This window comes from Papaver somniferum, chromosome 6 (assembly GCF_003573695.1).
Source record: "Papaver somniferum cultivar HN1 chromosome 6, ASM357369v1, whole genome shotgun sequence".
Lineage (NCBI taxonomy): Eukaryota > Viridiplantae > Streptophyta > Magnoliopsida > Ranunculales > Papaveraceae > Papaver > Papaver somniferum.
The window spans coordinates 84,106,851-84,134,555 of record NC_039363.1 but is presented as its reverse complement, the minus strand read 5'-3'; the positions used below and the strand labels follow the sequence as shown (position 1 = coordinate 84,134,555).

The following is a 27,705-nucleotide window of genomic DNA, read 5'->3' as shown; positions in this document are numbered from 1 at the left end:
TGAGATTGAAAAGCTTTGTTGTTTGCCTCAGTAAGAAGATTTTTAGATATCTTATTGACAACGATTTATTCATTGAGCAACAGATTGTGAAGTTCACCAAAAGGCACTGGTAGATTGCGAACACGAATCGAAGTGCTAAAAGCATTATAATCAGTACTAATACCATTGAGAATCAGAACAACCAACTCAGCATCAGAAACATCAGATCCAGCAGCAGAGAGTTGATCGAAGATTTTCTTGATTTCTACCAGAAATTGAGTAATTGTTCCAGATCCAAGCTTTAAGGACTACAACTTTGTTCGTAATTGAATAGAATGAGTTGTAGAAGTTCTTGCAAACCTGGAATCAATGTTGAGCCATAGATCACGAGAAGAATCGCACCAACCACATGGAATCACTGCATCTGAAATTGTTGATTGAATCCATAAAATCAATGTGTTGCCATCATCAACCCAGGCAATGTAGTGTGGATTTACATTTCTTTGTTCGAGATCATCCTGATTAAGATATTTGGGGAGGACAGATGATAGAACCATTAATAAGACCAAGAACTTTGTATCTCTTAAGTAAAGGTAAAAGTAAATTCTTCGATGAAGTTATCATCTTTGAGTTCGAAGTTGATAATACTGGAAATATGATTGAGAGGAATGTTGGAAATTCGTGATTCGTAAGCATTCATCGCCATTGATGAATCAAAAAAAGAAATTTAAAAATAAGAAAAGACAAGATTTGGTAAGGTAAAAACTAAAGAATCGATCAGAGAGATGAAACGGAAGTGAGGATTTCTGCTCCTCTTGATACCATAGTTGAGTTATTCAAACGAACAAAACAAAGTTCTTCAAGAACAACAATACAGACTCTCTGCAATTACTCAAAATAATTATCTTTCTTACATCAACCGAAAAGAGAAAGGAAACTATTAATAACAGACACCAACATACACAGATGACCAATTAGGTTAAGATTTAAAAGCACCAATGAAAAAGTTACACGTCACAAGGAGTGACGGTGAATGACACGCTGTCACAAAATAAGAGGAAAATAGAGGAGTTAGTGTGGTTAAGTGTTGTTATCAATAAGTCATCCCTTATACCATCTAAATGATGTGGACTATGGCTCCAACAAGACACCCAGAAACTTTGCTTCAAGAAAAATCACTAAAACCAAGGAGATAAGAAAAGCCTTGATAATTTCCGGAAAAGAGGAAAATAACCGTTAAACTGGTCTTTTTGAGGACAACCACCTTTACAAATAAGATATGCACGTACAAACATATATAAAATTCCAAGATTTCCAGCACTTCTTCGTGTTCAATCAACCAACCAATCAAACGAGAGATCTATTAATCTTTCTTGTTAGTATTGGAAGTGATGGATGCAGGCTCAACAGCTGGAATTGGTGGCCGCAGTCCTAGATACAAAGCAGGACCTACGAATGGAATTAGTGAGAAGGGCAGCAACCATGATCCTCTGTCAAACCTGCCAAGAAAAGAATGTAACAGAAGTACATAATTTTATATACATATAAGATTGTCATTGAACACAACAACAAGACCGCAGTATTTCTTTAGTTTGTAACTTCTGATTATTGGGTGTGAGACTTAAATAGCCAGTCTCTTCTTGTAACTGATTACTAGGGGAACATGTTTGAAGGGAAGATATGTAACCGATTATTCCTTGCAATTTATGTTGGTCCAGTTGGTCTGCTAAAAGAATGGTTGAACAAAACAGGCTTCGACAACCAAAAATGGAGAGAGATGATAGGGAATTCCAAAGAAAAATACAGAAACAAGAGTGGATAGAAACCTCACCATTTCCTGGTAGTCATATCATTGTACACCCAGAAAGGAGCAAATGTTGACAGTAAAGTGAAATCAAGGCATGTGGCATGGATCTGCAATGTAGATCATATAATAATCAACGAAAATGTAAATGCAACCCGCCTGTATGGCATGCCGCAACTAGTGAATCTCCAAACAGAGTAATGGTTTGGCGATTTCTTATCTTTAAATATTTGTATCGCTTTTGTATAGGGATCTCTTAGAAGATTTATATTAAATCTAATCAAACACAGTCTAAACCACTTACAAATTTGCTCTCTCTGAAGTACTGATAGAATTCTCTCCATGCATCTCCACCAGCCAGTGCAGCATATATGATCAGACCTAATCCTGCAGCAACTGATATCTAATGCGCAATGGAGTTATACTTTTCCTTCATTGAATAAAGAAGTAATAATTTTAAGAAAGCCACTGAGATGGTATAAATTAATCCAAGTACCAACAAGTCTCATACCCCGGCAGTTAATTTTGATTCCAGAAAGTTTAAAGGCCATTTCTCGAGTTCAGCTTCTTCTACTGGAGGTGGAGGTGGTCTCCAAAGAACGAAATATGGAAGAAGAACATATGCACCACCAAAGCAAGAAAGAACTAGGAATGGCCACACAGGAACTTTGCTTCTTGAGCTGCATATTCAATTCGATAGTGGAGAAATTAGACAACTCATTTCCAATACAGCGGTAAAAGGGAATACTCGAGCCAGGTGCTGTAAAACCTAGCTCCATGCATGCATGCATGGAGATAGCCACAGCGCAATATGACTCATCAAGGAAATCTTATGAAGGAAGTCCCATAAAGACAATTCAAAGTAAACTGGTTATAAACTTATGATCATCTAAAAGAGCTGTTTCTCAATTAATGTACCCAGCTGTACCAGTTCAGTGAATATATAGAGCAATTTCAGGATGACACTTCACTGTCAAACATCTCAAATAAGCTAAGTACATTCTTAAAATGATATCCTTCAATGACCTAAATCTAAACCATATCTTATAGAGAAAAAAATGACATCCTCAATTCAAAGTGGTTGAATGCGGTGAATGATGATAACACGGAATTTCTCAATGGATGGTTGGTAACCCCTTTGTGCAGATCAAATTTCAGCTCTTTAAAGCTACCATCTGACCCTTGAATCACTAGATAATAGCAAATTATAATCATGCACGAAATTCGAAACAATGAAACTGCATTCTTAAACCATCATAACTTACCTTCTACCAGACGGAAGTAAAAGCATACTATAAACTAAGGGCCACAGGCCCATGATGTACCACAATGACACTAGCACCTGGTTCATCTCAAATCCATCATCTCTCCTCAAATTTAAGAGCTTTTCCAAGAAATATATGTCCCTGGTCTGTTAAAGTCCAAAAGAGGCAATTAGAAAAAGTAAATCACCAAATCAGGAAAAAAAAGAAGGCATATTTAAGACTATATATTCAGGTACACATATGTTTCAACTCTAGTCGTAAAAACATATAGTTAAACTGAATAGCGGCAACAAGGAGTATGACCGGCGTATACCCAAGAGGGAAGACAAACGGTATACCAAGGGAGTAGTTGAAGCTTCCCACATAACTTAGAGTTCTGCGACGGATAACTCTTCCCTTTGCAAGCCGTTTATCGATGAGAGTTAGGCCTATGAGTTTTTAACATGGGCCTCTAAGTATAGCTAATTCAGTTTGACAATCACCACCACCATAAGATTGAGCTTCTCTCACTTTCAAAATTCTTCCTCTAAGTCTATGTAACAAGACACTTTCAACATATTCTTCATATCAACACTTCAAAACTGATAACTTGTGTCTGATACTTGCGAACCCTCTAGTGAGCAGTAGCACTTAATAATGTTAGAGATTGTGCGTAAATATAGTATGTACTTGCAGATATTGGTGTTCAGATATAGCAATCTTTCTCAGTTAATGTTGTGTGCATAGGGAAAAATCTTTGACTGGTGTTCAGACATGGCAATCTTTCTCAGTTAATGTTATGTGCATCTGTAACAATCTTTGATTCCAAAGTCCAAATTCTAATTTAAAAGTAAAGCAGAGGATATCAGAGACAAGTATCTATGAACATGTACACCCGTGACCTCATTTTGGTTATTTCCCATCTCAATACCCCCCACATCTTGTGTTATTATTGGACACCAACATGCATACCATATCACTGGTACATAGCTGTTACCAAGAGTATACTCGTAATAAATCCTAAGCAAAACTGTGAGACACTACCTAAAAGAACAATCTTCTGCTGTGTTCGCTTTTTCATGTCTTTTGACAGTTCCAATATAAAAAGGTAACACTTAACACTATAAGCAATCAAGAAAATGAAATGCAACAAGCTTAATACGATTGAACTGGCAAAACCGGGTTGTTCCTATATTATGTGAGCAATGTGCATAAAAGCTAATATGCAATCGAATCGAAAACATACATGGCAATTCACTTATTCATAAACGAAATGCATTTTTAGAGTATGCGATAGGGATTTTTACCGGTGTCTGATTCGGAGTGAGCATGAAAACATAGTACATAAGTCCAGCCCATAGACCAAATAGCAAAATTGAAGTCGTCCAATCTCCACCATTGTTATTACCACTATTGCCAAGCTTACTTTCATCACTTGTACTCTTCTTCAACACATCATTCTCTGAATTCTTGATACTAAAAGAACTTCTATAAATTTGAAGAAACCCAGGTCTCTTAAATGGGGAAAATGCAGCTGAAACTGAGAGATTATTGCAAGGTTTAAGAGAAATTCTATGATTTATTACAGTTTTGAAAAATGAAACTTTAGAGATAGCAAATTGGGATCTGGGAATCGACTGAAACGAAGTTCTAGGATTTATCGGTCTAATTAGTAATAGTGACGGAGAGGATGATAAATTGCAGGAGATTAGGTTTAGATTGGGTAACATTTTGGAGGGAAACGCAGAGAGGGAAGTCCTCAAGCTTGGGATTCATCGCCTTTGACTCTTTGTAGATAAGCCATGGGTATTTTCGTCAATTACGAGGCAAAGTTATTGCCCTTACCCGCCATAAAAAACGAGATTTAACAGTATTTATTACCGTAAACACTACAAAATAAAAGCCTTACATTTTATCTTCTTCTCCTAACAGATAAGGGTTTTTCCTTTCGGTTCTCTACTACTTCACTCTCTGTGTAAGTTGTAACCATGGCTGAAACTTCCAGAAGTTTCTATTCAACACTGATACCCAATTTCTCAAAACCCATTTCTTCAATTAGAAGAACAACATCTGTATCTACAAATACAATCTTAAAAAGAAATTCAATATCTTGCTCTAGTATTTCAACTACTACTACTTCAAATGATAACAGCATAATCACAGCAAATAAGAAAATTCCGTGGGGTTGTGATGTTGATTCTTTGGAGAATGCTTCTTTGTTGCAGTCATGGTTAACTGAATCAGGTCTGCCTGAACAAAGAATGGCTATCCGAAAAGTCGATGTTGGTGAGAGAGGTCTCGTTGCTTTGAAAAATATCAGAAAGGGTGAAAAATTGCTCTTTGTTCCTCCATCTTTGGTTATTTCTGCAGACTCGGTAAGCATTTTGATCAAGTTTTTAATCTTATTAGCCGTTTTTCTTATTGTGTTGAGTACTAGTAGGAATTATGGTGTTGACAACCCAGTGAAATTAACCCTCTACTAGAGAGGCAGGCATTTGCACTTTAATTGTCGATAAATTAGAACTGCATCTCTTGTTATGTGCATAAGGAATGGAGCTGCCCAGAAGCTGGAGAAGTTTTAAAAAAGAATTCTGTACCAGACTGGCCATTGCTGGCAACATACCTTATTAGTGAAGCAAGTTACATGAAGTCTTCGAGATGGAGCAATTATATCTCGGCCTTGCCACGGCAACCTTACTCGCTCTTGTATTGGTATATTTCCTTCTACATTAACTACTTAGTGAGTACTTTGTGAAGGTCTATGTTTCCCGTTACAGAAGGGTGCACTCTCAGTTTTTTCCCTACAGCTTCTATATATGATTTCAGGACACGCTCAGAACTAGACACGTATCTAGTTGCTTCGCAGATCAGAGAAAGAGCTATTGAAAGAATAAACAATGTAACTGGAACGTATGCATTCTATCTTGCTTTACCAATGTGTACCACTTCTTTCGCGTACTTTGCATCCTTGTTAGTTTTTTTCTATGTAGCTAGATTTATGGCTTTGGAGGTTCTAGTAACTAAATCTAGTCTAAATTGCTTTTGTAGATACGAAGATTTGAGGCTCAGGATTTTTTCTAAGTACCCTCATTTATTTCCAGAGGAGGTACTTCATTAAAGTCCATCTGACTCTTGATAACTTTCAACTTGTTCTCGAATTTGGTCTTGTACGTCATTCATTAAGCAACTTTTGTGTTGTATCCCTGCAAACCAACTCATGTATAGGTTACTTGAATTTGTTTTATTTGTAAGGTAAATATGAGGTGTAGTAATACTTAATCAGCTATAGAGTAAGAAAATATGACCAGAGGCTAGAGGAGCAATCTTGAATGTTTATTTGCTTTCCATGTTTGTCTTCTGACCATCGACAATAATTTAGGATATAATGTTCAGTAGTAGGCCAGCTAGTTAGCCTTTTAGCCCCTAAGGGTTGTTGTTCACCCATATCTTCTAAATCTTTGTATTAATAAGTCATATCATGAACCCTATCTCCAATTGGTGAAGTATGCAGTGTTTTGTTTGATTCCTAACTCTACTGTTAGATATATGAAGCTGTTATCCTCTTATTGCTTCTTACGCAGATTTTATTACAAAGTATTTTTAACTTGCATGTAATTGCAGGTGTTCAATATGGAGACTTTCAAGTGGTCTTTCGGTATTCTTTTCTCACGTTTAGTAAGCAAGCCTTACATTTAGTTTCAGATTTATTTCCTTTTCAATTTCTGAATGACAGCTGAATAAAGTATCAAAAAAAGGTGTGCGCAGTTGCACTGCTGGCATTTACTTTTCACTGTAAATTCGTGTAAATGCTTAGCTTCTAAAAACTTGGCAACTGGTTAATTTATTCGATAAAATTTACTCATCTCTTCTTGCCACAGGTTCGGTTGCCCTCACTGGAAGGAAGGAATGCTTTAGTCCCTTGGGCGGACATGTTGAATCACAGCTGCGATGTAACTTCTTGCGCATAATTCAATATGCTTTGTGTCCGTGCTAATGTATTTCGGAGTCTAATTAGATGCTGCACTTGGTTTCTCTAGGTGGAGACATTCTTGGACTATGATAAGTCATCAAAGGGAATTGTTTTTACAACTGATCGGCCATATCAGCCAGGCGAGCAAGTAACTACCAACTTTACAATTATATCTTAAATATTTCTTTAAAGGTTTTACTATTTTTCCTATATACTAAGCTTTTGCAATTATTTTGTTTCAATTGCTTGCTGACAGGTTTTTATATCATATGGGAGGAAATCTAACGGAGAGCTGTTGCTGTCTTATGGTTTTGTTCCAAGGGAAGGCACAAACCCAAGTGATTCAGTTGAATTGTTACTATCACTTGATAAATCTGACGACTGTTATGGGGAGAAAGTAGAAGCTTTGAGGAGGCATGGCTTGTCTGCGTGAGTGAACAGTTCTCCAGAAATTAAATATAGTGTTTACTGTTAGTCAAACATTAACTCCAGCTATAATGCGCATCTTCTCAGTAGTACATCGTCATACTTGAAAAGTAAAATTTTCTCTAGATGGTGAACGAGATATAATCCAGGGTGATTATCTTCGACTAATATTCTTATCCCGATATTGCAACTTTGAAGTGTGGATGTGTGCCACGTATTGCCCCATACAGGAAGTTAGAACTAGTGTCTGTGACATCACGCTTATTACAACTTCAATGTTCTGTTAACATGATGAGCATGACACACAATTGTGGTTTATGTTCTCGTTGAGCAGGTTTCAGCGGTTTCCGGTGCAGATCACTGGTTGGCCATTAGAGTTGATGGCATATGCTTATTTAGCAGTCAGTCCTCCAAGTATGTCTGGACAGTTTGAAGAGGTTAGGCAGTTGAAACCCTCTCTGGCGTTCCTATAATTTCTTCAAATGCTTCTTAAGATACACACGGATTAAGAATGTTATGAGATTAATATAGTGCTTCGTTCCTTCCTTTCATGAACCAGATGGCTGCAGCAGCTTCAAATATAACAACATCCAAGAAGGACATGAGATACCCTGAATTGGAAGAGCAGGCTCTACAGTTCATTTTGGATAGTTGTGAATCAAGCATATCAAAATACTCAAAGTTCCTTCAGGTGAGGAACCTCTCTCATTTTTTGATTAATATGCCGCCACTTACTCACTAACTAAGATTAGTCGTATTAGAAACATAAATCATCATTCCAAACACATTGTCTACATATGCAGAAGTACTTGAGGCCGCTCCGTACTACTCACTCAGGCTTACTCTATTGAGGTCGAAGTTCTTGGGTTTATGCTTACGCATTGATTTTCTTCCATCTTTCAGGGGAGTGGTTCACTGGATCTGGATGTCACTTCACCTAAGCAAATAAACAGGAAGTTGTTTCTGAAACAGTTAGCCATAGACTTGTGTACCAGTGAGAGACGTATATTATTCCGTTCCCAATACGTAAGATTATTAATATGCCCTCTTATTTTTCTACACTTGAATATCACTCTATATGAATTTATTTGCAGCTGTTTAATTTTTGACCTTTTATGTTGGAATCCAGATACTGCGAAGGAAGTTGAGAGACATGAAAAGCGGTGAACTTCAGGGTCTTAAGATTCTGAATGGATTCTTGAAGTTCTTCAACTAAGATAGATGGATAGATAAGAGGGCACAAGTAGTGCTTCACTGGTAACATAGCAAGGAAGGACTAAAGGATATATTGTGTAATATAAGAATTTCGGGATGTCTCCCTGTTATAGATCCTTGTATGTTGTTGTAACTCTTAAGTTTGATCAGTGAATATGCAAGAACAAATTGCTCATTTCATGGGTTCCCTTTCTCTCTTTTGCTCTCTGGTTCATGTCACAGAAGTCATTTGTAAGACGTGTCTGTCTTACTCGGTTGTCGCTCCGTCTAAGGTTTATGACATGTTATATGTTTTCTTCTAAATCAATCTGATTCATCTGAACTTGACTCGTTACATCTGGATCTAAGTTATTATGTGCGACTCAAGATATTTAAACAGTAGGATTACAAAAAAAAAAAAAAAAAATGCATCCTGTCAGACATGTGCATAAAGAGTACATAAATATCTCCGAGTCAGTTAGATATATTAATCGAGTCAGACCTTAGACATCCGAAAACTTTAGGTAGAGTCCTAGAGTGGTAGATATCAGAAAAATAAAAGATGCATCAAGTTTATTAGGCCGAGTCAGATCCAAATATTTAAAGAGACCTGAGTCAGACGCCAACTCATATCTGCCATCAAACTTAATAACTACTAGTTAATTGTAGGATCACATTGGATTTTTTTCCCATTAAATTTGTTTCTTAATTCACATATAAATGATTCACCTCTCTACCAACAAAAAATTCTTTCCTTTTCCGTTTGATTTCTTTGATTTTATTTGAAATTTCTCAGGACATTGACCTAAAAATCTCTTTCACCTACCTGTCTAAAAATTATAGCACATTTTCATTTTTGGTCAATCCAATAGTTATGGAAGCAACTTCTATCAGAGCAACCACAACTAGGGTTTGTGTTACGAACTCAACCGCTCTCAAATTTAAACAAAACTATCTCTCATTCAGAAAGTCTGTCTTATCAGGATCTCCAATGGATACAAAATCGATCTCTCCAAATTCAATTCGAGCTCAACAGGTTAGTATCTTCTTCTTGATTAGGCTTCCCCCAAGATTTAGGGTTTAAGTTTAAATTTGCTGATTGGGGATGAATATATGCATTCTTAATCACCAAATTCTCCGTTGTTTTGCATTTTGGTATTTGCAGTCTACAGCGACGATGGCAGAAACTGATTACAAGAATGAACTCAAAATCAAGGAGTGGGAAGTGGGCAAGTTTCAAGATGAGTTAGCTGCAAGCCAGGGGATTAAAATCAGAAGAAGGCCACCTACAGGACCTCCTTTGAATTATGTTGGTCCATTTGAGTTTAGATTAGCAAATGAAGATGACAATACTCCTCGTGACATCCTAGAGGAAATCCTATGGAACAAGGACAAAGAAGTCGCACTGGTACTTTCTAATCTTGTTTGTATGGTACAATTCAACTATTTGTTACTACTCATTGATGATGGTTAATTATGTTTTGAATTATTATAATCTGTTGGGTGGCAGCTAAAAGAGAGAATGCCTCTAGCTACTCTAAAGAAAGAGCTCGAAAATGCTCCCCCAGTTAGAGATTTTTTGGGCGCTTTGCGCAAATCTCATCTGCGGACAGGATTGCCTGCTTTGATAGCTGAAGTGAAGAAGGCTTCTCCGAGCAGAGGGGTATTGAGAAAGGACTTTGATCCGGTAAGTCTGTTTTAGGTTCTTTCTTTTCTATAATTCACTTTTATATTGATTTTATCTCGCTTTATTCCTCATTTCTTTACAAGGCATTGTAAAACTCAATGGCTGTGTTCAATCATTGTAACTCGTAGTCCTGTCATTCCATGAAACTAATCAATCTAAACATGGCAAACTCGTCCTGTGAAGTACATAAATTTAGGAGGTTTGATCAGATTTCAACCATTGACAGATAGGAACTCAGTGGTACGCTTGGTTGATGCATCTTGTCTCATTTTTCTCATCTAGAACACCTCAAGCGACAAGCATTACTTGAATAGTCATTACTGTTTTCCAAAGTGGACCTCGAACTGGTCATTACTTGAATATTAAGCTTCGCTTAAATCTGATGATGGAACATCCCATCTCTAGTAAATGGCTTCTGGAAATGAAATGATGCAACTTTTGGTTGGTATGATTATTCTCATCCATAAGATGGGTTTTGGTTTGACCATTGAACAGGTTAAAATAGCTCAGGCGTATGAGAAAGGGGGAGCAGCATGCCTCAGTGTTTTGACGGATGAGAAGTACTTCCAGGTATGTAATTGTATATTGATTTGATGGATACTTGTTGAAGATTTGCTGGGCTCTGAAAGGCTAAAGGAATAGAAGGATCTAATTGTTCTTCCATTTTTTTGTTATTGTTATTTGAAGGGAAGTTTGGAAAACCTTGAGAAAATACGCAATGCTGGAGTACAGGTTTGTGTCATCACACTTATGTACCCTATCCCCGAGTATAGTAGTCTGTCCACCCATTGCAAGCTAATAAGTTCACGGTACTTGTGCAATGATTGCAGTGCCCTCTTCTGTGCAAAGAGTTCATCATCGATGCATGGCAAATATACTATGCTCTCACAAAAGGGGCAGATGCAGTACTTTTGATTGCGGCTGTGTTGCCTGATCTTGATATACAATACTTGACGAAGATCTGTAAAACTCTTGGTTTAGCAGCCTTAGTTGAGGTTTGTGCATTTACTTTCCATTTTAAATTTTATCATGATAAACTTGAACTTATTATAGCTAGTGTACTGCATCCTTTGATAAATAGATTTTTAATTGATGATGTGTATCGTACAAGTAGACGCGTTCTTTCACTGAATTAACGGACTAAATGTTGTTTGGCCTAATTCTTCTTTCAAGGTTCACGATGAAAAGGAAATGGATCGTGTTCTTGGAATAGAGGGGATTGAACTCGTTGGCATAAACAACCGTAACCTTGGTAAGGTGCTATCCACTTTCATCTCTCTCAGAAATTGGCAACCTTTCAAAATTGAAATCTTCCATACCTTGTCCTCATTGGTATTACTTGATATCTCATTTTTATTATCAACTTACTTTTCGAAGTGTTAGATGGTTATTGACCCTTGCCTCGATACAGAATAAACATAGAAAGAACACAAGCAGCATTCAAAATATTGAGTAATTGTTTTTCTTGTTATCTGCAGGAACATTTGAGGTTGATATTAGTAATACGAGACATCTTCTAGAGGGAGAACGTGGTGAAGTTATCCATCAAAAAGACATCATCGTAAGAAACTATGAGATAGCTCATCACTATCTCCTGTGAAGTCGTAGATGTTGATTGAACAAATTTGTTTTATGACACTTGTTCTTTTGGTCATACTGCAGGTAGTTGGGGAATCAGGGCTGTTCACTCCAAGTGATATTGCTTATGTACAAAATGCTGGGGTTAAAGCGGTAAGCCCTCTAAAACAATTCAATATCGACGAAGAGTTTTCTTTCTTCTTTTTTCCAAATCAGTTATGACTCTTTGACTGGGTTTGTTTGCTTTATATGTAGCATAATTCAAATGTTGATTTTTATTTTGCAGGTACTGGTTGGGGAGTCGATTGTGAAACAAGATGATCCAGGGAAAGGAATAAGTGGACTGTTTGGTAAAGATATATCGCCATAAGCATGATTCAAATTTTTCATTTTCCCTTTGTCTACGACAAACACTGTTGTATGTTGTTTACTAGCACTGCAATGAATAAAATTGAGTTTTTTTCCCAGAAAACACTGAGATGTTTTTATTTCTTAATAATTTAATGAAACCAGAAACAAGGGAATGTGATAAGAATGGATTGCTATCTTTTGTTGTGCATACGATGAACCAACCTTCGTATGCACCAAGAAATATGACCAGACTCCAGGCCTGGCGCTGGAATACTGTTCTGGCCTGAGGCAGGGTACTGTCCAGGCCTGGTGCTGGAATACTGTTCAGGCGAATCAGGCCTAAGGCAGGGATATTGAGATACGTGGGATTAAAATTTTAAAAAATATGTATGTCATTTTTAATATTTTAATAGTTTAAAACTTAATTCAGATTTCGTTTTAAGCTAGGATTTGTCAACATAAATTACCCATCTGAAAATTATAGCACGAATTAGCCTAAATAAGCCGGCTGTTGTGGCAGTATTTTAATCGTTTACTTGTGTTTGTTTCTTGACCGGTGGAGCACTTTCATCCCATCACCAAGTTGGTTCTTCAAGTATAATATTTTTTCTGGTGAAAAACCTTTAAATAAAAAATGAAGTAGTAAAATATGATTATGGTAATCATGCACCAACCCCCTCATTTGGTCAGGTCCAGCCTTTGTGCTTGCTTACATGTAGATAGTGATGCATCAGCATGAGTCAATCTAATACTTCAGTAGTTCATTCTTCTGACCTTCTTAGCTTCTTCTCACCTATATACAAAGTCATCCTTTGGTTGGTCCACAAACACCACTCTGAATTTCGAAAAAAAGAAAGACACTAATTGTGGAAAGGAAAAGTAAAAAAGTGAATGGGCTACAAGTAGTAGTACATATGCTGGGTGTGGCCAAGAACATGAATCTGCTTGGAAATTCTCTAGCATATACAGAAAGAAACATGTGACTGATTAGAAATAAAAATCAAGGTAGGCTGTTAGTGCTCATTTCTTTCTATCCATATCAACACATATATAAACCCAACATAATGATCTAAAACAATCACTCACACAACTTCTTCCTTTCCTCATTAGCAAACTAAAACAACTTTCATTTTAACTTCAAAGCTTCATATCCATTTCCAAGATCAGCCTTCATCCATTCTTAGGTTCCTTATATTGGTTTTGATTTTTTAAACGCAACCTCCCATAATTCCTTAGCAATGGCAATTGGTTTGATTAACAACACCATCTTGAAAGCTGGTTCTTCTTTTACATCACTAAGCACGATGCACGATCAATCAGTTAGTATCCCTGCTGATGATGTTGTAATTCCTCTTACGGTCTTTGATAAAGCTGCTTTTGATCTCCACGCCCCCTCATGTGTAGCCTCGTTGGGTCTTACACGTGGACTGCTCTGATACCATGTTAGAATACGGGCATCCAACTCAAAACCAATTGGCAATAAGTGGAGAGGCCCATAGGATTATAAACCGCAGGATCTTAGATTGCCCAAACAATGTGGGACTAATAATCTCAACAATATGCATTTAAACCTCCCATGCCATCAAATGAAGTCTTGAAAGATGCACTCTCTAAAGTTCTTGTTTATTACCCACACTTAGCTGGAAGGTTCATAACTGATGATCTAGGCCGAACTTGTATCATTCTGAACAATGCAGGGGTTCGCATAACCGAAACCTACATCCCTTCAACATTAGCTGAGCAGCTCCCATTCAATCCATCCAAAGATGTTAGCCATCTCCTTCCACCTGTTGAAGGAGTTGAAGAGTTGTTTCAAATTCAACTCAACCGTTACGCATGCGGTGGTCTAGTCATCGGTGAAACTTCTCATCACCGTGTTGCGGATGGTCAATCCATAAGTTCTTTCTTTGTAGCATGGGCAAGAATGGTCCGGGGACTCGACATAGAAACACTTATCATGATAGATTTGCTGTTTCTCAACCTAGAAGCCCACCTAATGTTGAATTTGACCATCCATCCATCGAGTTCAAAAAGACTGTTGTCAATCCGGACATTACCCCAGTCTTTTCCTCCATTGAAACTTTGATCAACTATTCAACTGATTTCATTAACAAGCTCAAAGCTAAGGTTCTTGGTGAAAATAGTAACCCACACAGAAGATACAGTACGTTTGAATGTTTACTTTCTCATACGTGGAAGAAAGTGACCCAAGCTAGAGGACTTGACTTAGAAGAGTCAACACACGTTAGAGTTGCTGTAAATGGAAGAGCAAGAATCAAACCAGCAGTGCCCATGGAGTATTTCGGCAATTTAGTCCTTTGGGCTTATCCAACTTTGAAAGTGAAGGAATTGTTGCAAGAGAGTCATTCATATGTTGCAAAAGCAATCCATGATGAGGTTATTCGAGTAGATAGTAGGTATTTCAAATCCTTTATCGATTTCGGAGCCTCAAATACTGAAGGTGAGGAACTTGAAGCAACAGCACCAGAATTCGGAAACACACTGTGCCCGAATCTGGAAGTGGACAGTTGGTTGAGATTCCAGTTTCATGATCTTGATTTTGGTGGTGGAATTCCTTGTGCCTTTTTTCCACCCAACATTCCAGTTGAAGGTTTAATAATTTTCTTGCCTACATGCAGTGAAGATGGCGGGGTAGATGTAGTGATTTCGCTTTTACCTGAACATGTTCCTCTCTTTAGACAAATTTCCCACTCGATGGATGACTAGATAAAGTCTCCTAAACTTGACTTTATAAACAAACTGAAGGTTGTTTATGTATGTTTAGTAGTGATTCAATTGTTCAAGGTAAATTATTTTCTTAATTCTTGTAAAGCTGTGTTATTATATATGTAAAATTGCATATATACTTGTAATAAACTTATCAAAATAAGGTATAGTTTGATTGTATTCTTTAATCTCTCAGTGAAATATATTTACTTGAATTTGAAACTTTTTGAGTCAATAAATGGAGTATAACAATTATGCGGGGATATCAGATCAAACCATAATTGAATCATGTATAAGATGGTTTGGCCAAGATGTGATTTCTGCAATAGTGAAATGAAACAGCTGAAGACATTATGCACATGATCCCGGATGCTAATGAGTTGCAGTTCTACTTTAATAATTTAGGCATTCAGAATAGCATGTGTTCAAGAAACATCCCTTTACATTATTTAGGAAAATATCTTCTCATAAGAATGAGACATGTGAAAAATATATGCAAACTACTGCAGTATGTTGTGTAGTGGCAGCTGCGGTGGAAGGAGACCTGTAGTCGTGTGTTTGCTTCACAGGGGAAACGTGAAATTCATTTGTAATAGCCAAATCGTTGGGTCTTTGTAAAGAGCATTGCATCGAGTTTTTTATGTCAATGTACATAGGCTTTTGTGGTTCTAAGAAAATAAATATTGTTCCACTAAATTATTATTATAAAGTATAATAATGGAAGAGTGGATTCTCCATTCACTTCCACTTATCCACACTATGATGACCCGAGACATCGACCATGATCGTGATCCGTCCTGGCAGAAGATTTTGTTGCTAAAAACAATCCTGGTGTTTGCTTTTTCATTTGCAAATTGACCTCCCGTATGCTTCTTCTGAATTCTGCTTGTTTAGCTCTGTATGTTCCTACCATCACTCCTCACTGTCGGCTGTATAACTACCAGGTTCCTAAAACTGAACACCACTTCTTCCTTTCACTTTCGGGAATGAAGTTGCTGCCCAAAAGACTGCTTCTGCTTTCTTTCTTTTCACTGAAAATTGAAACTCCATAGGGCAAATGGAGTATATGTCATATCACTTGCAAATGGAGTAATAGCCCCTCAGAACTCAATAGAGTTGACGAGTATTTTTACAGCGTTGCAACTGACCACTGGATTGGAATAATTACAAGTTAAGGATTTCAGGTCGCTCATCGATTCAACAAGATGAAAAGCCAGAACTAGTAGAGATAAAAATCCCATTAAATTACCCAGAGTATAAACTCTAGATATAGAAGTCTGAAAAAGTTGAAATTCAGCGATGATAAACAAATATTTCACATTTACAACAACATGGAATTGGGTTCAAAAACTTCCCTACCAATAGTCTCGGCAAGAACACAACCCATTTTTAAAGCAATGGAATCTGTTTCTATCGCGCACTACTATCTCTCGATCAACAATATCTGATATTAATTTTAAAGCTGAATGACAGTCTTCGCAAACGCGGAGGTTTTTCATGATTCTTATAGTCGTTCCAGGAGGTGTTTTCATAAGTCCAAACGTTGTCGCCAGTTTCTCACTATGACGATACAAGACTTGCACTTTATTCTCTTCTCCATCCATGTCTAGCAATACAACTTTAGTATTTGGAATGTATCCTCTTGGCTTCATTTGTGTGAGTAATTCATCCCATTTCTGATATATCTCCTCAGCTTCAGGGTGATTTCCATCCCCAGCCACAAACTCGTGAACTTCACCGTTAACTGTCACTGTACTCCATCCAGGCGTTTTCTTCACTCCACGATCTTTCATTAACCTCCTCACTCTAGCTGTCTCTTCCCATCTCCCTTTCTCTGCATAGATGTTTGAAAGAACCACGTAGTATCCATCGTTAAGTGGGTCTAAAACTTGGAGATGTTTGATTGCTTCTTCTGCTAATTCGATATTCTTGTGTACTCTGCAACCACCAAGAAGAGCTCCCCAAACAACTCCATGAGGCTTTATTGGCATGTTCTTGATAAATTCGTGCGCTTCTAAAAGTAACCCTGAGCGACTTAAGAGATCAACCATGCACCCATAGTGCTCAAGTTCTGGGGTTATTCCGTAATCCCTAGTCATGCTGGTGAAGAATTCACGACCCTCTGCTATTAATCCCATGCGACTACAAGCATGTAAAAGACCGACAAAGGTGACAGCATTCGGCCGAATGCCTATCCGAGTCATCTTTGAGAAAAGCTTTAAAGCTTCTTCTCCTTCCCCATGCATTGCAAGGCCACCTATCATGGCAGACCAAGATACAATCGTCCGTTCTTCCATCTCATCGAAAACACTCCTGGCAATCTCTAAACAACCACATTTGATGTACATATCGATTAATGTATTGCACACCCGCACATTCTTCCTATATCCACATTTATCCAAGTATTCATGAATACGGCGACCAAGATCCGACGTGCCCAAATCTGCACAAGCAGCAAGCACAGCGACGACGGTCACCTCATTAGGACTTTCCCCAGCTTCTTCCATCTGTTTAAAAAGCTCAACAGCTTCCTTGGGTTTGCCACACTGTACATAACCAGCAATCATGGCCGTCCAGGACCTAACACTTTATCAGGCATCTGATCAAACAGTTCTTGTGCCTTGTCTATCTCATTCAACTTCGTCAACTGAGTTATTAAGATATTCCAAGTTACACTATCTCGTCTTGGCATTTTCTCAAACAGCTTCCTAGCATCATTAATAGAACCACCCTTTGCATACATATGAACAATCGTATTTTGAAGGAACAAATCCGATTGATAACCAAGTTTCAGGACCAACCCATGAACAATTCTTCCATTATGAAGATCTAATAAGATCGGACAAGCTTTAAGAACGAAAGAACAAGTAAATGTGTCTGGGCAAAGATTAGATTGCCTTAATCGATAAAAGAAATGAATTGCGTTAATTGGAGACTCGCTTTCAGCATAAGTCTTCAAACAAGAATTCCATATAAAAGTTTCATTCTTTTCGACGCGCTCGAATATTGTACGGGCATAATCAAAACTGGGTGAGAGAGCACATATAGACGCGATTCGAGTTACAGGTAAAATAGAATAGTCTTTGTTGGTTTTGATTATGTAAGAGTGAAGTTGTTTGAGTTCAAAAACAGTATTGAAATTGTCAAGAAGATCTTTTGGTGTTGGAGTTAGTGTTTCTGTTGGTGAAGAAGATGATTTCAAGTTTTTTCTTTGAATTTGATTTGGTTTTGGTAATGGAGGAATATGAACAGAAGATAAGGAAAATGAAGAAATCATCTCTTAACTGTGCATCCAGAATTCAGTAAAACATCTCAACTTTAACGGACCATAGTTACTTTAAACCGGGTTGTAATATGGATAGTTTAAATGACCCGAATCTAGTTATGGCGGGAAATTTAACATTTCTCTTTAACAGAAGCCTGTTTACCCTAGGTATTTTGCATAGCAGCACCAATCTCCACAGGAATCCAATTGAGTATCGTTATCAATTGGTGGAGAAACCTTAATTCAATTTTTTAGCTATTGTGATGTTTTTATAGACGAGGATAGCAGAAAAATGGATACCGTGTGATTGCTATCGTTTCCAGAATTTAAATTGGAATTTGCATGGTGCAAGTAGCAGATTATAGTAAAGTTTATTAATTGGGAGTTGATGTATCCACTGAAGGAAACATTTCTAGTGTGGAGGAAATAAGTTCTTACTTCGTCTCAAAGTCTTAATCACACGGGCAGTGGTAAGCTAATGTTTTTCAATCCTTAATTATTTGCATTGTTGAATTTTATTCTCTTTGTATATTGTTGTTTTTAGAAACCAAAAATCCGATTGGAGTAATGCCTCAAATCCAATTACATATTAAAATTGGTTCAATGTATGATGTTAATCAAGGGGGATTTACTGGGGTTTTTGTCAGACTAAATTGGGTTGTTGTGTGAGGATTTACATTGGGGTTAGACTAAATTGGGTTGTTGTGTGAGGATTTACATTGGGGTTAGACTAAATTGGGTTTTTGTTTAGGAGTTCATTTGAACAAGAAATTGATGGTACAAAGTTGATGATGGTTTGGTAGTTTTTGACCATGTTTTTTGCCGAGTGGCTGTGATTTTGTGTGTTTATACCTTGTGTAAGACTAGAATATTTGATTTCCTACCCAATTCAAATTTTATAGAGGACGAGAAGGTATAAAGGGCTTTAAATACAGCATTTAGGCTCTCGTCATTACAAGTTTCAAAGCGTTCGGTAAAATGCGGGAAATAGAGAAAGAGGGTAAAAGTTCTTACGAATTCTTTACTTATTTTATTAATAGTATGGGGTGGTCTGTTAGAGCAACTGGAGTGGTGCGACCAAAATCAAAGACCAAAGACTAAAAAAAAAGATCAAATTTAGGTTTAGTCCGTCGTGTGGCGTAGAGGAAGAAGAGTAAATTTGGTCGCGCGTTGATATAAAGTTCGCCTGGACATCGAGCGTTGGTAAAGTTTACGCCTGGAATCAGGCGTTGGTAAAGATAACGCCTGAAATGGGGCGTTTGTAAAGATTACGCCTGAAATCAGGCGTTAATAAAGATTACGTCCCACTGAATTCAAACAAAAATATAAAAAAAAAAAGAAAAAAAAATGGGGCGGAGGTATAAAGCCCGCCCCATGTGATGTATCTCATTTTGGTCCAAAGTATATCAACGCCTGGTCTTCAACTCAAAGAATATCAACGCCCAACTAAGGGGCGTTAACTTTATGTACGCCCCATCCAGGCGGACATTATACCAACGCTCCATCCAGGCGTAAGGTATACCAACGCCCTGCATCAGACGTTAACTTTACGAACGCGCGGCTACTAGCGGACATTATATCTACGCCCGTTGGGTAGGCGGACATTATATAAACGCCCGACTATATTTGGATTTGGTCTTGGTCCCCGACCAAATTTGGTCTGGATTTTAGTCTTTGATCAAATTTTGATCGATGGTCCGTCCCACTACGCCTATCCACTGGATACTATATTTGGGTTTAGTCGTCCATTGTGGACGCTCTTAGTAGGTTTGATATTTCTAAATACATGATGCTAGCGTACAAGATTAGTTTTAATTTAATGGGTTTTATCGGTTGATGCATTTTGTGGTGGCTCGATTGGGTTGTAGAATAATTAAAGTTGCTATCATTAATAAAAGTCTGGGTGTATTTTAGAAATTATGCTCTTTGTTGTCCGGCGTTTGTTGTTTATTTCATAGTAAGCTAGCTTGTTCATCGCTCCCTTCTACACAAAGGGATATGAGTCACAGCTAAAGTATACGGCACAAAAAATAAACATATATTATTTTTAATACCGTCCAATAAAATAAATTGGGTAGTTTTCCACAAATGTCATAAATAATAAACTCGATATACAATAAATTGATCATATAAAATAAACTGGGTCTATTGGCGTATTAATTTATTTGGATTTTGTTGTCGCAGATGACTCATACGCATTTGCAATTTATGGAGCTCCGTCAAAGACAATTCATGCATGAAACCTATTCATTGAAGTTAAACTCACTTTTAGGCAGGACAGGACGAATGCAACAAAGGTAACCGTGCACAAAGTTATCGTGACCAAGACAGGAGCTTTAATTGATCGACATCCATGTCTTAGTCATTGTGAGTGAGTACATGGATGTGGCGAAAGCCTAAGGCTCTTATTCCACGATTCTGGGCAGATGTTGTAAGGTGTGTCGTGGGGGTTTTCAGTTAAGTGCTTTAAAGATGATTCTTTGGGCATTCTTAGGTAAAATCCTTGTATTCTTAACAATTCAATTTCTACTTTATATCAAGTTCAAATGAAGCTTATTAGATACAATTCTTTGACCATATGCTTGCAGCGCGCGAACAGAAAGGTATGCTTCTTTGGTGGTTTCTTGTTGGAACATGATTGGGTATTGATCCATTTGTTGCTTCTCTATATGACTGATATATGCTTTTCTTCGATCCATGTTGTCCCTATGTTGCATGTGTTTCCGGGTATTTGCAATTCCTGCTGCGATATTGTTTTCGCAATGGAGTCCTGCGCGGAGAGTCCTCAATGGTTTCATTTTGGTCAGTCTGTCAACCCTTATTTTTGCCCCTCTTAAGAGATTCTTGTTTTCCTTTGATCTATATCTGTTTGCTATTTGTTTTCTTCTTAACTCTGGATTGGCCTTCAAAAATGTTCCGCAATCTCTCTTAATGTTTTAAATGAGAATTTCCTTGTTAAAAAACTTAAAACCTTTTAATAGGTAACAATATGCTTAATACATAAATTTTGTAACATACCAATCAAGAAAGAGATCTGCTAATTCAGGATCTCTGCTCCAGGCATTGTCTGTTCTTAGCTCTTGTGCACGTTTGTTCTAATAATTATATCCATACGCTTTTAAATTTAACACTAATATAAAAAAATCACCTTAGTGGAACCGATTTGAGAAGCTCTGGGGAGGATTGCACGTCAATTCTGTGATGTTAGACAGAGGAGATGAGCCGAACATCCTTTGGAGTTATTTTATGGCAGTCATTTCAGAGATATCCATGAAAATTCTTCACTCATTCATTTTTTCCTTTTGATAGTTGTTCTCTATTACTCACTTTTAATGTATCACTCCAAGCCTTATAAAGATTTATAGCTGATCTTCGCAATTTCTTGTAGAAGGCCTCGATAAATGTAATTTGAAACTAAACGTACTTTTATAACTATTTTTTTAAGTTTTTTCTTTATAATGCCAGTGATGAATCGTCTCCTCCAGTGCATCATTTGTAAGCATATGAAGGAATGTTATTCATGTTGGCGTCGACGAAACTGCATCTGCCATGGGGATAATACGGCATGTACCCAATAATATACAGACGAATCAGTCTGGATAAATTTCCGAGGTGTGGGTTACTCATGAATTATGATTTATTGTTAGCTACGGGCACATTTGTATCTTTTATTCAATTTTAGATTTCCTTGACTTGTGGTAAATCTGAACTTATAATCTATTTTATTGTACTGCATTACTTATATTCTTTTCTATGTTACTTATAATCTATATGTTACTTACATTGCTTATAATCTATTTGAACTTATAATCTATGTTAGTATAGTACATTACTTTCTTTTCTGTAGAAATTGTTACACTATGAACCATTGATATATTCTGACAATGATGTATTGGAACTTCTGGTGTTTTGAGTATAAACTAACTTTATTACACATTTTAACTTATATGACAGTTGTTATTGTCGGGAAACCGAGGTTACGTTCATCTCGAACCGGCATGTTTCCATAGAAGTTAATTTCATGAAACATCCTACTTAGATAACTTAGATCGAATCCGTCTCTTACATCTTTAGATTAGCATGATCGAATAATACTAGCACGAATATATGATAAATACGATAATAGACAATCACACACGGCACAAAGATTACGTGGTTCACCTTTGTAGGCTACATCCATGCCCAAAACCACCCCGAGAATCTTCATTATCATAACAAGTTATTACATCGACACACATTATATAATCAACTAGTTATATAACCCACTAGCGCTAAACGTTAGAAACAACAAGATATATTACGAAGAGTTTACCTCTTCCTTTGTTTTATCTTCTTCCATAAACCTCCACCGCCATGGTTGCTTCGACTTTAGACAAGAACATGAAGAACATCATGAATTCTGGCTTCCCCATATGAACCCTAGAAATCCTAGATTTCTCTCATACTCGTTCTCACTACAAGTCTCTCTTCTCACATTGATTTTGCCCAATCACCAACCATTGTAGGACACAACGGTTGTGACCCTAACACTCTCATAAAGAGAGGATTCTTCAAGAGAATTAACCAAGAGAATGATTTCTCCTCACCATATAATCCCTCTTATATAGTAGTTACATCCTTGCTCCTCAAGTCTTATAAAACTTCTAAAAATAGTCTAACACCTTAATTAGGAAACCCTAAACTTGGAAAACACTCCTCCAAACCGTCATACAAGTTTCCTAATCCAAGTAAACCTTGTAGACACTCCAAACCCAAAACTGCCCTTTAGCCACAGTTTTGACAGCATTAGATCACTGTTTTCTGCTGCAAAACAGTTACCTAAAGTCTGTTTTCAGCCATATGGTTTTGTATACGGAACAAAACCCAACAATCACCACCTTCTGTGACGTGAACAATACCTTCCTCTTCACTCCAAAAAAGAATGAATGTTTACCATCTTATACAGGGCCATCCTCGCGGACATCATCACTAGCACGAATCAAAATTGTCTTGTACGTTGAGCTTGAACCACCACCTAAGCCAAATTCCTCCTTTGCACTTGCACCATTGGAATCGCTATTTTTTCGATCTTCTAGTATCACCACAAACAACTTCTTCATATAATTTATAAAAGTTTCTGCATGACTTGAATCAAACTACTTCGTCGCCATGACCACTCACTATCCCACCTTTTGTAGAATACTTCTTCTTCGACACATGTCTAACACTTGATATTATTTGATCTGAGCCATCAAACAATTCCAGACGGACTTAACCAACTCAAAAAACCAACAATCTTGAGTCATCCTCCATGTAGACAAAACATGTTACAATCTTCATATGTTGTGTATGAACGATTGTCACTTAGCACCACCATGATTCAAAATATTCTCCTGACAATATTTGCAGACGCCAGTTGACCCACGAACGATCTTCTCATAAAGAAAAAACACCTTCAACACGAATCATAATCACATCAAGCAAAGTTGTCGAATCTTTCTTGATATCGTCCCATTCTTTGCTCGGTCTTGATTTACTCATCATCTTCATGATCTATATCATTCTGCTACGAAACAAGATTTTCTCTTCTTTGAAATTTCTTATTCAAATTACCGAACCATTGCCATCTTTATCCACGCTCACTGCACCACTTGTCAGGAAACTGAGGTTACGTTCATCTCGAACCAGCATGTTTCCATAGAAGTTAATTCCATGAAACATCCGACTTAGATAACTTAGCTCGAATCCATCTCTTACATCTTTAGATTAGCATGATCAAATAATACCAGCACGGATATATGATAAATACGATAATAGACAATCACACACGACACAAAGATTATGTGGTTCACCTTTGTAGGATACATCCACGGCCAAAACCACCCCGAGAATCTTCATTATCATAACAAGTTATTACATCGACACACATTATATAATCAACTAGTTATGTAACCCACTAGCGCTAAACGTTAGAAACAACAAGACATATTACGAAGAGTTTACATCTTCCTTTGTTCTTCTTCTTCCATAAACCTCCACCGCCATGGTTGCTTCGAATTTAGACAAGAACATGAAGAACATCATGAATTCTGGCTTCCCCATATGAACCCTAGAAATCCTAGATTTCTCCCATACCCATTCTCACTACAAGTCTCTCTTCTCACATTTATTTTGCCCAATCACCAACCATTGTAGGACACAACGGTTGTGACCCTAACACTCTCATAAAGAGAGGATTCTTCAAGAGAATTAACCAAGAGAATGATTTCTCCTCACTATATATTCCCTCTTATATAGTAGTTACATCCTTGCTCCTCAAGTCTTAGAAAACTCCTAAAAATAGTCTAACACCTTAATTAGGAAACCCTAAACTTGGAAAACACTCCTCCAAACCTTCATACAAGTTTTCTAATTCAAGTAAACCTTGTAGACATTCCAAACCCGAAACTGCCCTTTAGCCACGGTTTTGACAGCATCAGATCACTGTTTTCTGCTGCAAAACTGTTACCTAAAGTCTATTTTCAGCCATATGGTTTTGTATACGGAACAAAACCCCAATAGTGGAGCCATCTAGTGGTTCTGTTGGATTCGAAACAGAAGAGAATATGACAGATGTTAATTTGATGAAGCAAACTGGTCTTCAGAGAAGAAGGTTTGCAATTGACAATAAATCTGAAAGAGATGAAAGATTTGAAATTGATGTGCAACTGAGGGGAAAATTGGAAGATTTCTTGGCAGCACAACAAGCTGGTTCTGCGTTCATACTTGGTCGCTCATACTTGAAAGCGAAACAAGGATCATCCATCTTTAAGAGAACAACTATTGATGTAGGTTACAATTTCTTGAGTAATAATTGCAGGGGACCAGATGTGGTGCTTAGAGTTCCGCCTGTTTCTACCCTTGAAGTTTGCATGGTGTATATTGTATAATTGTTAGAGCACTGCTCGGTCGAACACGCATGCGTTTCTATCTCAAGCATGTTTGTCAATGTTAGTGATCAAAACTATAAGTATTTATTTCTAGTCTACTATTAGCTAAGTCTCGGACTAGGACAGAAAGTGTAGTTGAGCTCAAGAATCCACGGCGATCATCATACAAAGACGAAGAACTACTCAAGGAACTGGTGGAACTTAATCGACTAAAAGGTATGCGGAGACTTGAACTTATCTATCACTCAAAAGTCTATCTACTCTATCTCCTATCTTGAGACAAAAGTCGTTTTGCTATATAGACTTTGATTATACACATTTGCTATTTCGAGCCGAGTTTATCTCGCTTGTCTATTTCTCGAAATATGTGTTGGTAGGCTTTCGGTTTGGCCAAGTTCATATTTACTAGTGATGAAAGTCATGTTAAGTTTCAATCACTTGAAAATGGCTTTGACGAAAAATGGTTTGTGAACAACAACTATATAACGTCCTCTAAGAATGTTTCAATGATTGAAATGAGAGTTTAGATTATATAACCATTATTGGGTATAAGCATTGTGTGGTAACTCATACATGTATAAGTCCTTATTCCTTGAACCAAAGTATGCGTACTTTGCTGCTCTGGAAAATCGGAACACAGTCCGCAAACCCAGTCCGCGTACTGTCGGGGCTTCTCTTCCCGACAAAATCTGCTGGAGTTTGTGAAGTATTTACAAACTTATTCCGGGTACTTAAGTCTGCGTACTCAGTCCGCGTACTTAAGTTAGTTATTTTCTAAAAACGATTATTCGTGAACTTTAACTTATATAAACTAAGGAATGCAAGTTTGCAAACCATGGCTATAAAGTTCATGAATCTATTCGAGTGAATCAAATCGTTTTTGTTTCAATTGTGTCTATTATAAAGATCTAAGCAATTGAACAACTATCTAACTAGTTCATTTGAGTCATTTGAACTAGTTGTGGTAAAGAAGAATATGGTTTATATGAAAGTGCTCATATGGCTAACCATTTGGTTAACTACTGTTGAACCAAAGTACAAGTTTGGGTACGGTTACACAAACCTAAAACGTGCATTTTATTTGTGTGTAACAAGCAAAGTTTCGATCTAACGGTTGAAAGATATTAGCTTGAATCTAATCAGGTTTTCATCTAATGGTGAATATTGAATGCTTTGTTACTAAGCTAACATTGATTGCAAACCCTGATTAGAAAGACTATATAAGGGAGAACTCTAGCAACTGGGAAACCTAATCCCCACACCTCCTGTGTGATACTAGTTGTATTATCTATAGTCGATTCTCATTTAACCTTAGGTTTCTACCAAGACCCTGTAGGTTAACGACTTGAAGACTTCATTGGGATTGTGAAGCCAGACCGATACTACTTTCTCGTAGTTGTGTGATTTGATCTTGTTGTTTCTATCGTACTAAGTACAATCGTAAGGATTGACTTGAGATTGATTTCTCCGATGGGAAAGATATAAAAGTAGTCACAAACATCTTTGTCTCATCGTTTGTGATTCCACAATATCTATTTTCGCCATTATACGATTTAGATTATTGTGAGGTGATTGATAATACTGAGTTGTTCTTCGGGAATATAAGTCTGGTTTATCAATTGGTTCATGTTCACCTTGATTTATCAAAATACGGAACAAAAACTTGTAGGTATTTCTGTGGGAGACAGATTTATCTATTACAGTAGACTTTTCTGTGTGATACAGATTTGTTTATTAAAGTCTTCGACTTTGGGTCGTAGCAACTCTTTGTTGTGAGTGAGATTAGCTAAGGGAATCAAGTGCGTAGTGTCCTGCTGGGATCAGAGACGTAGGAGCGCAACTGTACCTTGGATCAGTGTGAGATTGATTGGGGTTCAACTACAGTCCAGACCGAAGTTAGTTTGTAGTAGGCTAGTGTCTATAGCGGCTTCATACAGTGTGTGTTCAATCTGGACTAGGTCCCTGGGTTTTTCTGCAATTGCGGTTTCCTCGTTAACAAAACTTCTGGTGTATGTGTTATTTCTTTTTCGCATTATATTTTGTTATATAATTGAAATATCACAAGTTGTGCGTTTGAATAAATCAATTGGGAAATCCAACCTTTGGTTGTTGATTGAAATTGATTGATACTTGAACATTCGTCTTTGGTACCGTTCAAGTGATTTCTCTTATATTCAATTAAACTCGAAGATTTATATTTGCTTGAGTGAGTATTGAATCGAGAAAGAGAGATATAACTGTTTGATATAATGTTATTAATATTGAGTCTGACTGTCTAGTTGATTCTCTTAAAAGTATATTGGAATTAGTCCATACATATTGCTAATCGAAATATTGGGTGTGGTTGTTAGACCCTAGCCTTTTCAATTGGTATCAGAACAGGCAAACACGTTTAAAGACCTTACAAGTCTGTGTTTGTAGCGATCTGACTCTATGGAAAGGTACTCTATCTCCATAAACGTAGCACCAGTATTCGATGGCTCAAACTACCTATGGTGGAAAATTATTATGCATGCTTTTCTTTAAGCTCGTGATTTTCAAACATGGGTACGTGTTGTTAATGTCTATGATC

At 37.2% G+C, this 27,705-nt stretch overlaps 3 protein-coding genes and 2 pseudogenes across 3 annotated transcripts; 3 read left to right on the top strand and 2 right to left on the bottom strand.

The window, feature by feature from the left end:
* Nucleotides 1-837: 837 nt before the first annotated feature.
* On the bottom strand, nucleotides 838-4,775 carry LOC113288222. Its single transcript, XM_026537186.1, has 6 exons — nucleotides 4,335-4,775; nucleotides 3,049-3,194; nucleotides 2,295-2,463; nucleotides 2,088-2,186; nucleotides 1,811-1,893; nucleotides 838-1,478 (listed from the first exon to the last, which is right to left on the bottom strand). The coding sequence occupies exons 1-6, from the start codon at nucleotides 4,755-4,757 to the stop codon at nucleotides 1,343-1,345; spliced, it is 1,056 nt and encodes a 351-aa protein (XP_026392971.1). The 5' UTR covers nucleotides 4,758-4,775; the 3' UTR covers nucleotides 838-1,342.
* Nucleotides 4,776-4,948: 173 nt separating this feature from the next.
* LOC113288221 (ribulose-1,5 bisphosphate carboxylase/oxygenase large subunit N-methyltransferase, chloroplastic-like) lies at nucleotides 4,949-8,838 on the top strand. Its single transcript, XM_026537185.1, has 12 exons — nucleotides 4,949-5,402; nucleotides 5,576-5,739; nucleotides 5,854-5,937; nucleotides 6,076-6,133; nucleotides 6,649-6,702; nucleotides 6,906-6,977; nucleotides 7,065-7,145; nucleotides 7,254-7,426; nucleotides 7,758-7,860; nucleotides 7,983-8,114; nucleotides 8,327-8,449; nucleotides 8,553-8,838. Exons 1-12 carry the CDS (start codon nucleotides 5,016-5,018, stop codon nucleotides 8,637-8,639), a joined length of 1,518 nt encoding a protein of 505 aa, XP_026392970.1. The 5' UTR covers nucleotides 4,949-5,015; the 3' UTR covers nucleotides 8,640-8,838.
* Nucleotides 8,839-9,301: 463 nt separating this feature from the next.
* LOC113288220 (indole-3-glycerol phosphate synthase, chloroplastic-like) lies at nucleotides 9,302-12,411 on the top strand. Its single transcript, XM_026537184.1, has 10 exons — nucleotides 9,302-9,653; nucleotides 9,783-10,025; nucleotides 10,128-10,304; nucleotides 10,800-10,874; nucleotides 10,992-11,036; nucleotides 11,135-11,299; nucleotides 11,478-11,556; nucleotides 11,783-11,865; nucleotides 11,967-12,035; nucleotides 12,169-12,411. Exons 1-10 carry the CDS (start codon nucleotides 9,492-9,494, stop codon nucleotides 12,250-12,252), a joined length of 1,182 nt encoding a protein of 393 aa, XP_026392969.1. The 5' UTR covers nucleotides 9,302-9,491; the 3' UTR covers nucleotides 12,253-12,411.
* Nucleotides 12,412-13,319: 908 nt separating this feature from the next.
* LOC113288219 lies at nucleotides 13,320-15,140 on the top strand (annotated as a pseudogene).
* A 1,042-nt stretch (nucleotides 15,141-16,182) lies between these two features.
* Nucleotides 16,183-18,237, bottom strand: LOC113288218 (annotated as a pseudogene).
* Between the last annotated feature and the right edge of the window lie 9,468 nt (nucleotides 18,238-27,705).

What these genes read in the sequence shown, in the direction of transcription:
- LOC113288222 (XM_026537186.1), bottom strand. Translation starts at nt 4,757, where the DNA reads ATGTTACCCAATCTAAACCTAATCTCCTGCAATTTATCATCCTCTCCG. An exon ending in ACTTCAGAGAGAGCAAATTT is followed by an intron (nt 1,894 to 2,087) that starts GTAAGTGGTTTA and finishes TCTACATTGCAG; the next exon opens with ATCCATGCCACATGCCTTGA. An exon ending in GATATGACTACCAGGAAATG is followed by an intron (nt 1,479 to 1,810) that starts GTGAGGTTTCTA and finishes TTTTCTTGGCAG; the next exon opens with GTTTGACAGAGGATCATGGT.
- LOC113288221 (XM_026537185.1), top strand. Translation starts at nt 5,016, where the DNA reads ATGGCTGAAACTTCCAGAAGTTTCTATTCAACACTGATACCCAATTTC. An exon ending in TGGTTATTTCTGCAGACTCG is followed by an intron (nt 5,403 to 5,575) that starts GTAAGCATTTTG and finishes TATGTGCATAAG; the next exon opens with GAATGGAGCTGCCCAGAAGC. An exon ending in CCTTACTCGCTCTTGTATTG is followed by an intron (nt 5,740 to 5,853) that starts GTATATTTCCTT and finishes ATATGATTTCAG; the next exon opens with GACACGCTCAGAACTAGACA.
- LOC113288220 (XM_026537184.1), top strand. Translation starts at nt 9,492, where the DNA reads ATGGAAGCAACTTCTATCAGAGCAACCACAACTAGGGTTTGTGTTACG. An exon ending in ATTCAATTCGAGCTCAACAG is followed by an intron (nt 9,654 to 9,782) that starts GTTAGTATCTTC and finishes TGGTATTTGCAG; the next exon opens with TCTACAGCGACGATGGCAGA. An exon ending in GTTTAGCAGCCTTAGTTGAG is followed by an intron (nt 11,300 to 11,477) that starts GTTTGTGCATTT and finishes TCTTCTTTCAAG; the next exon opens with GTTCACGATGAAAAGGAAAT.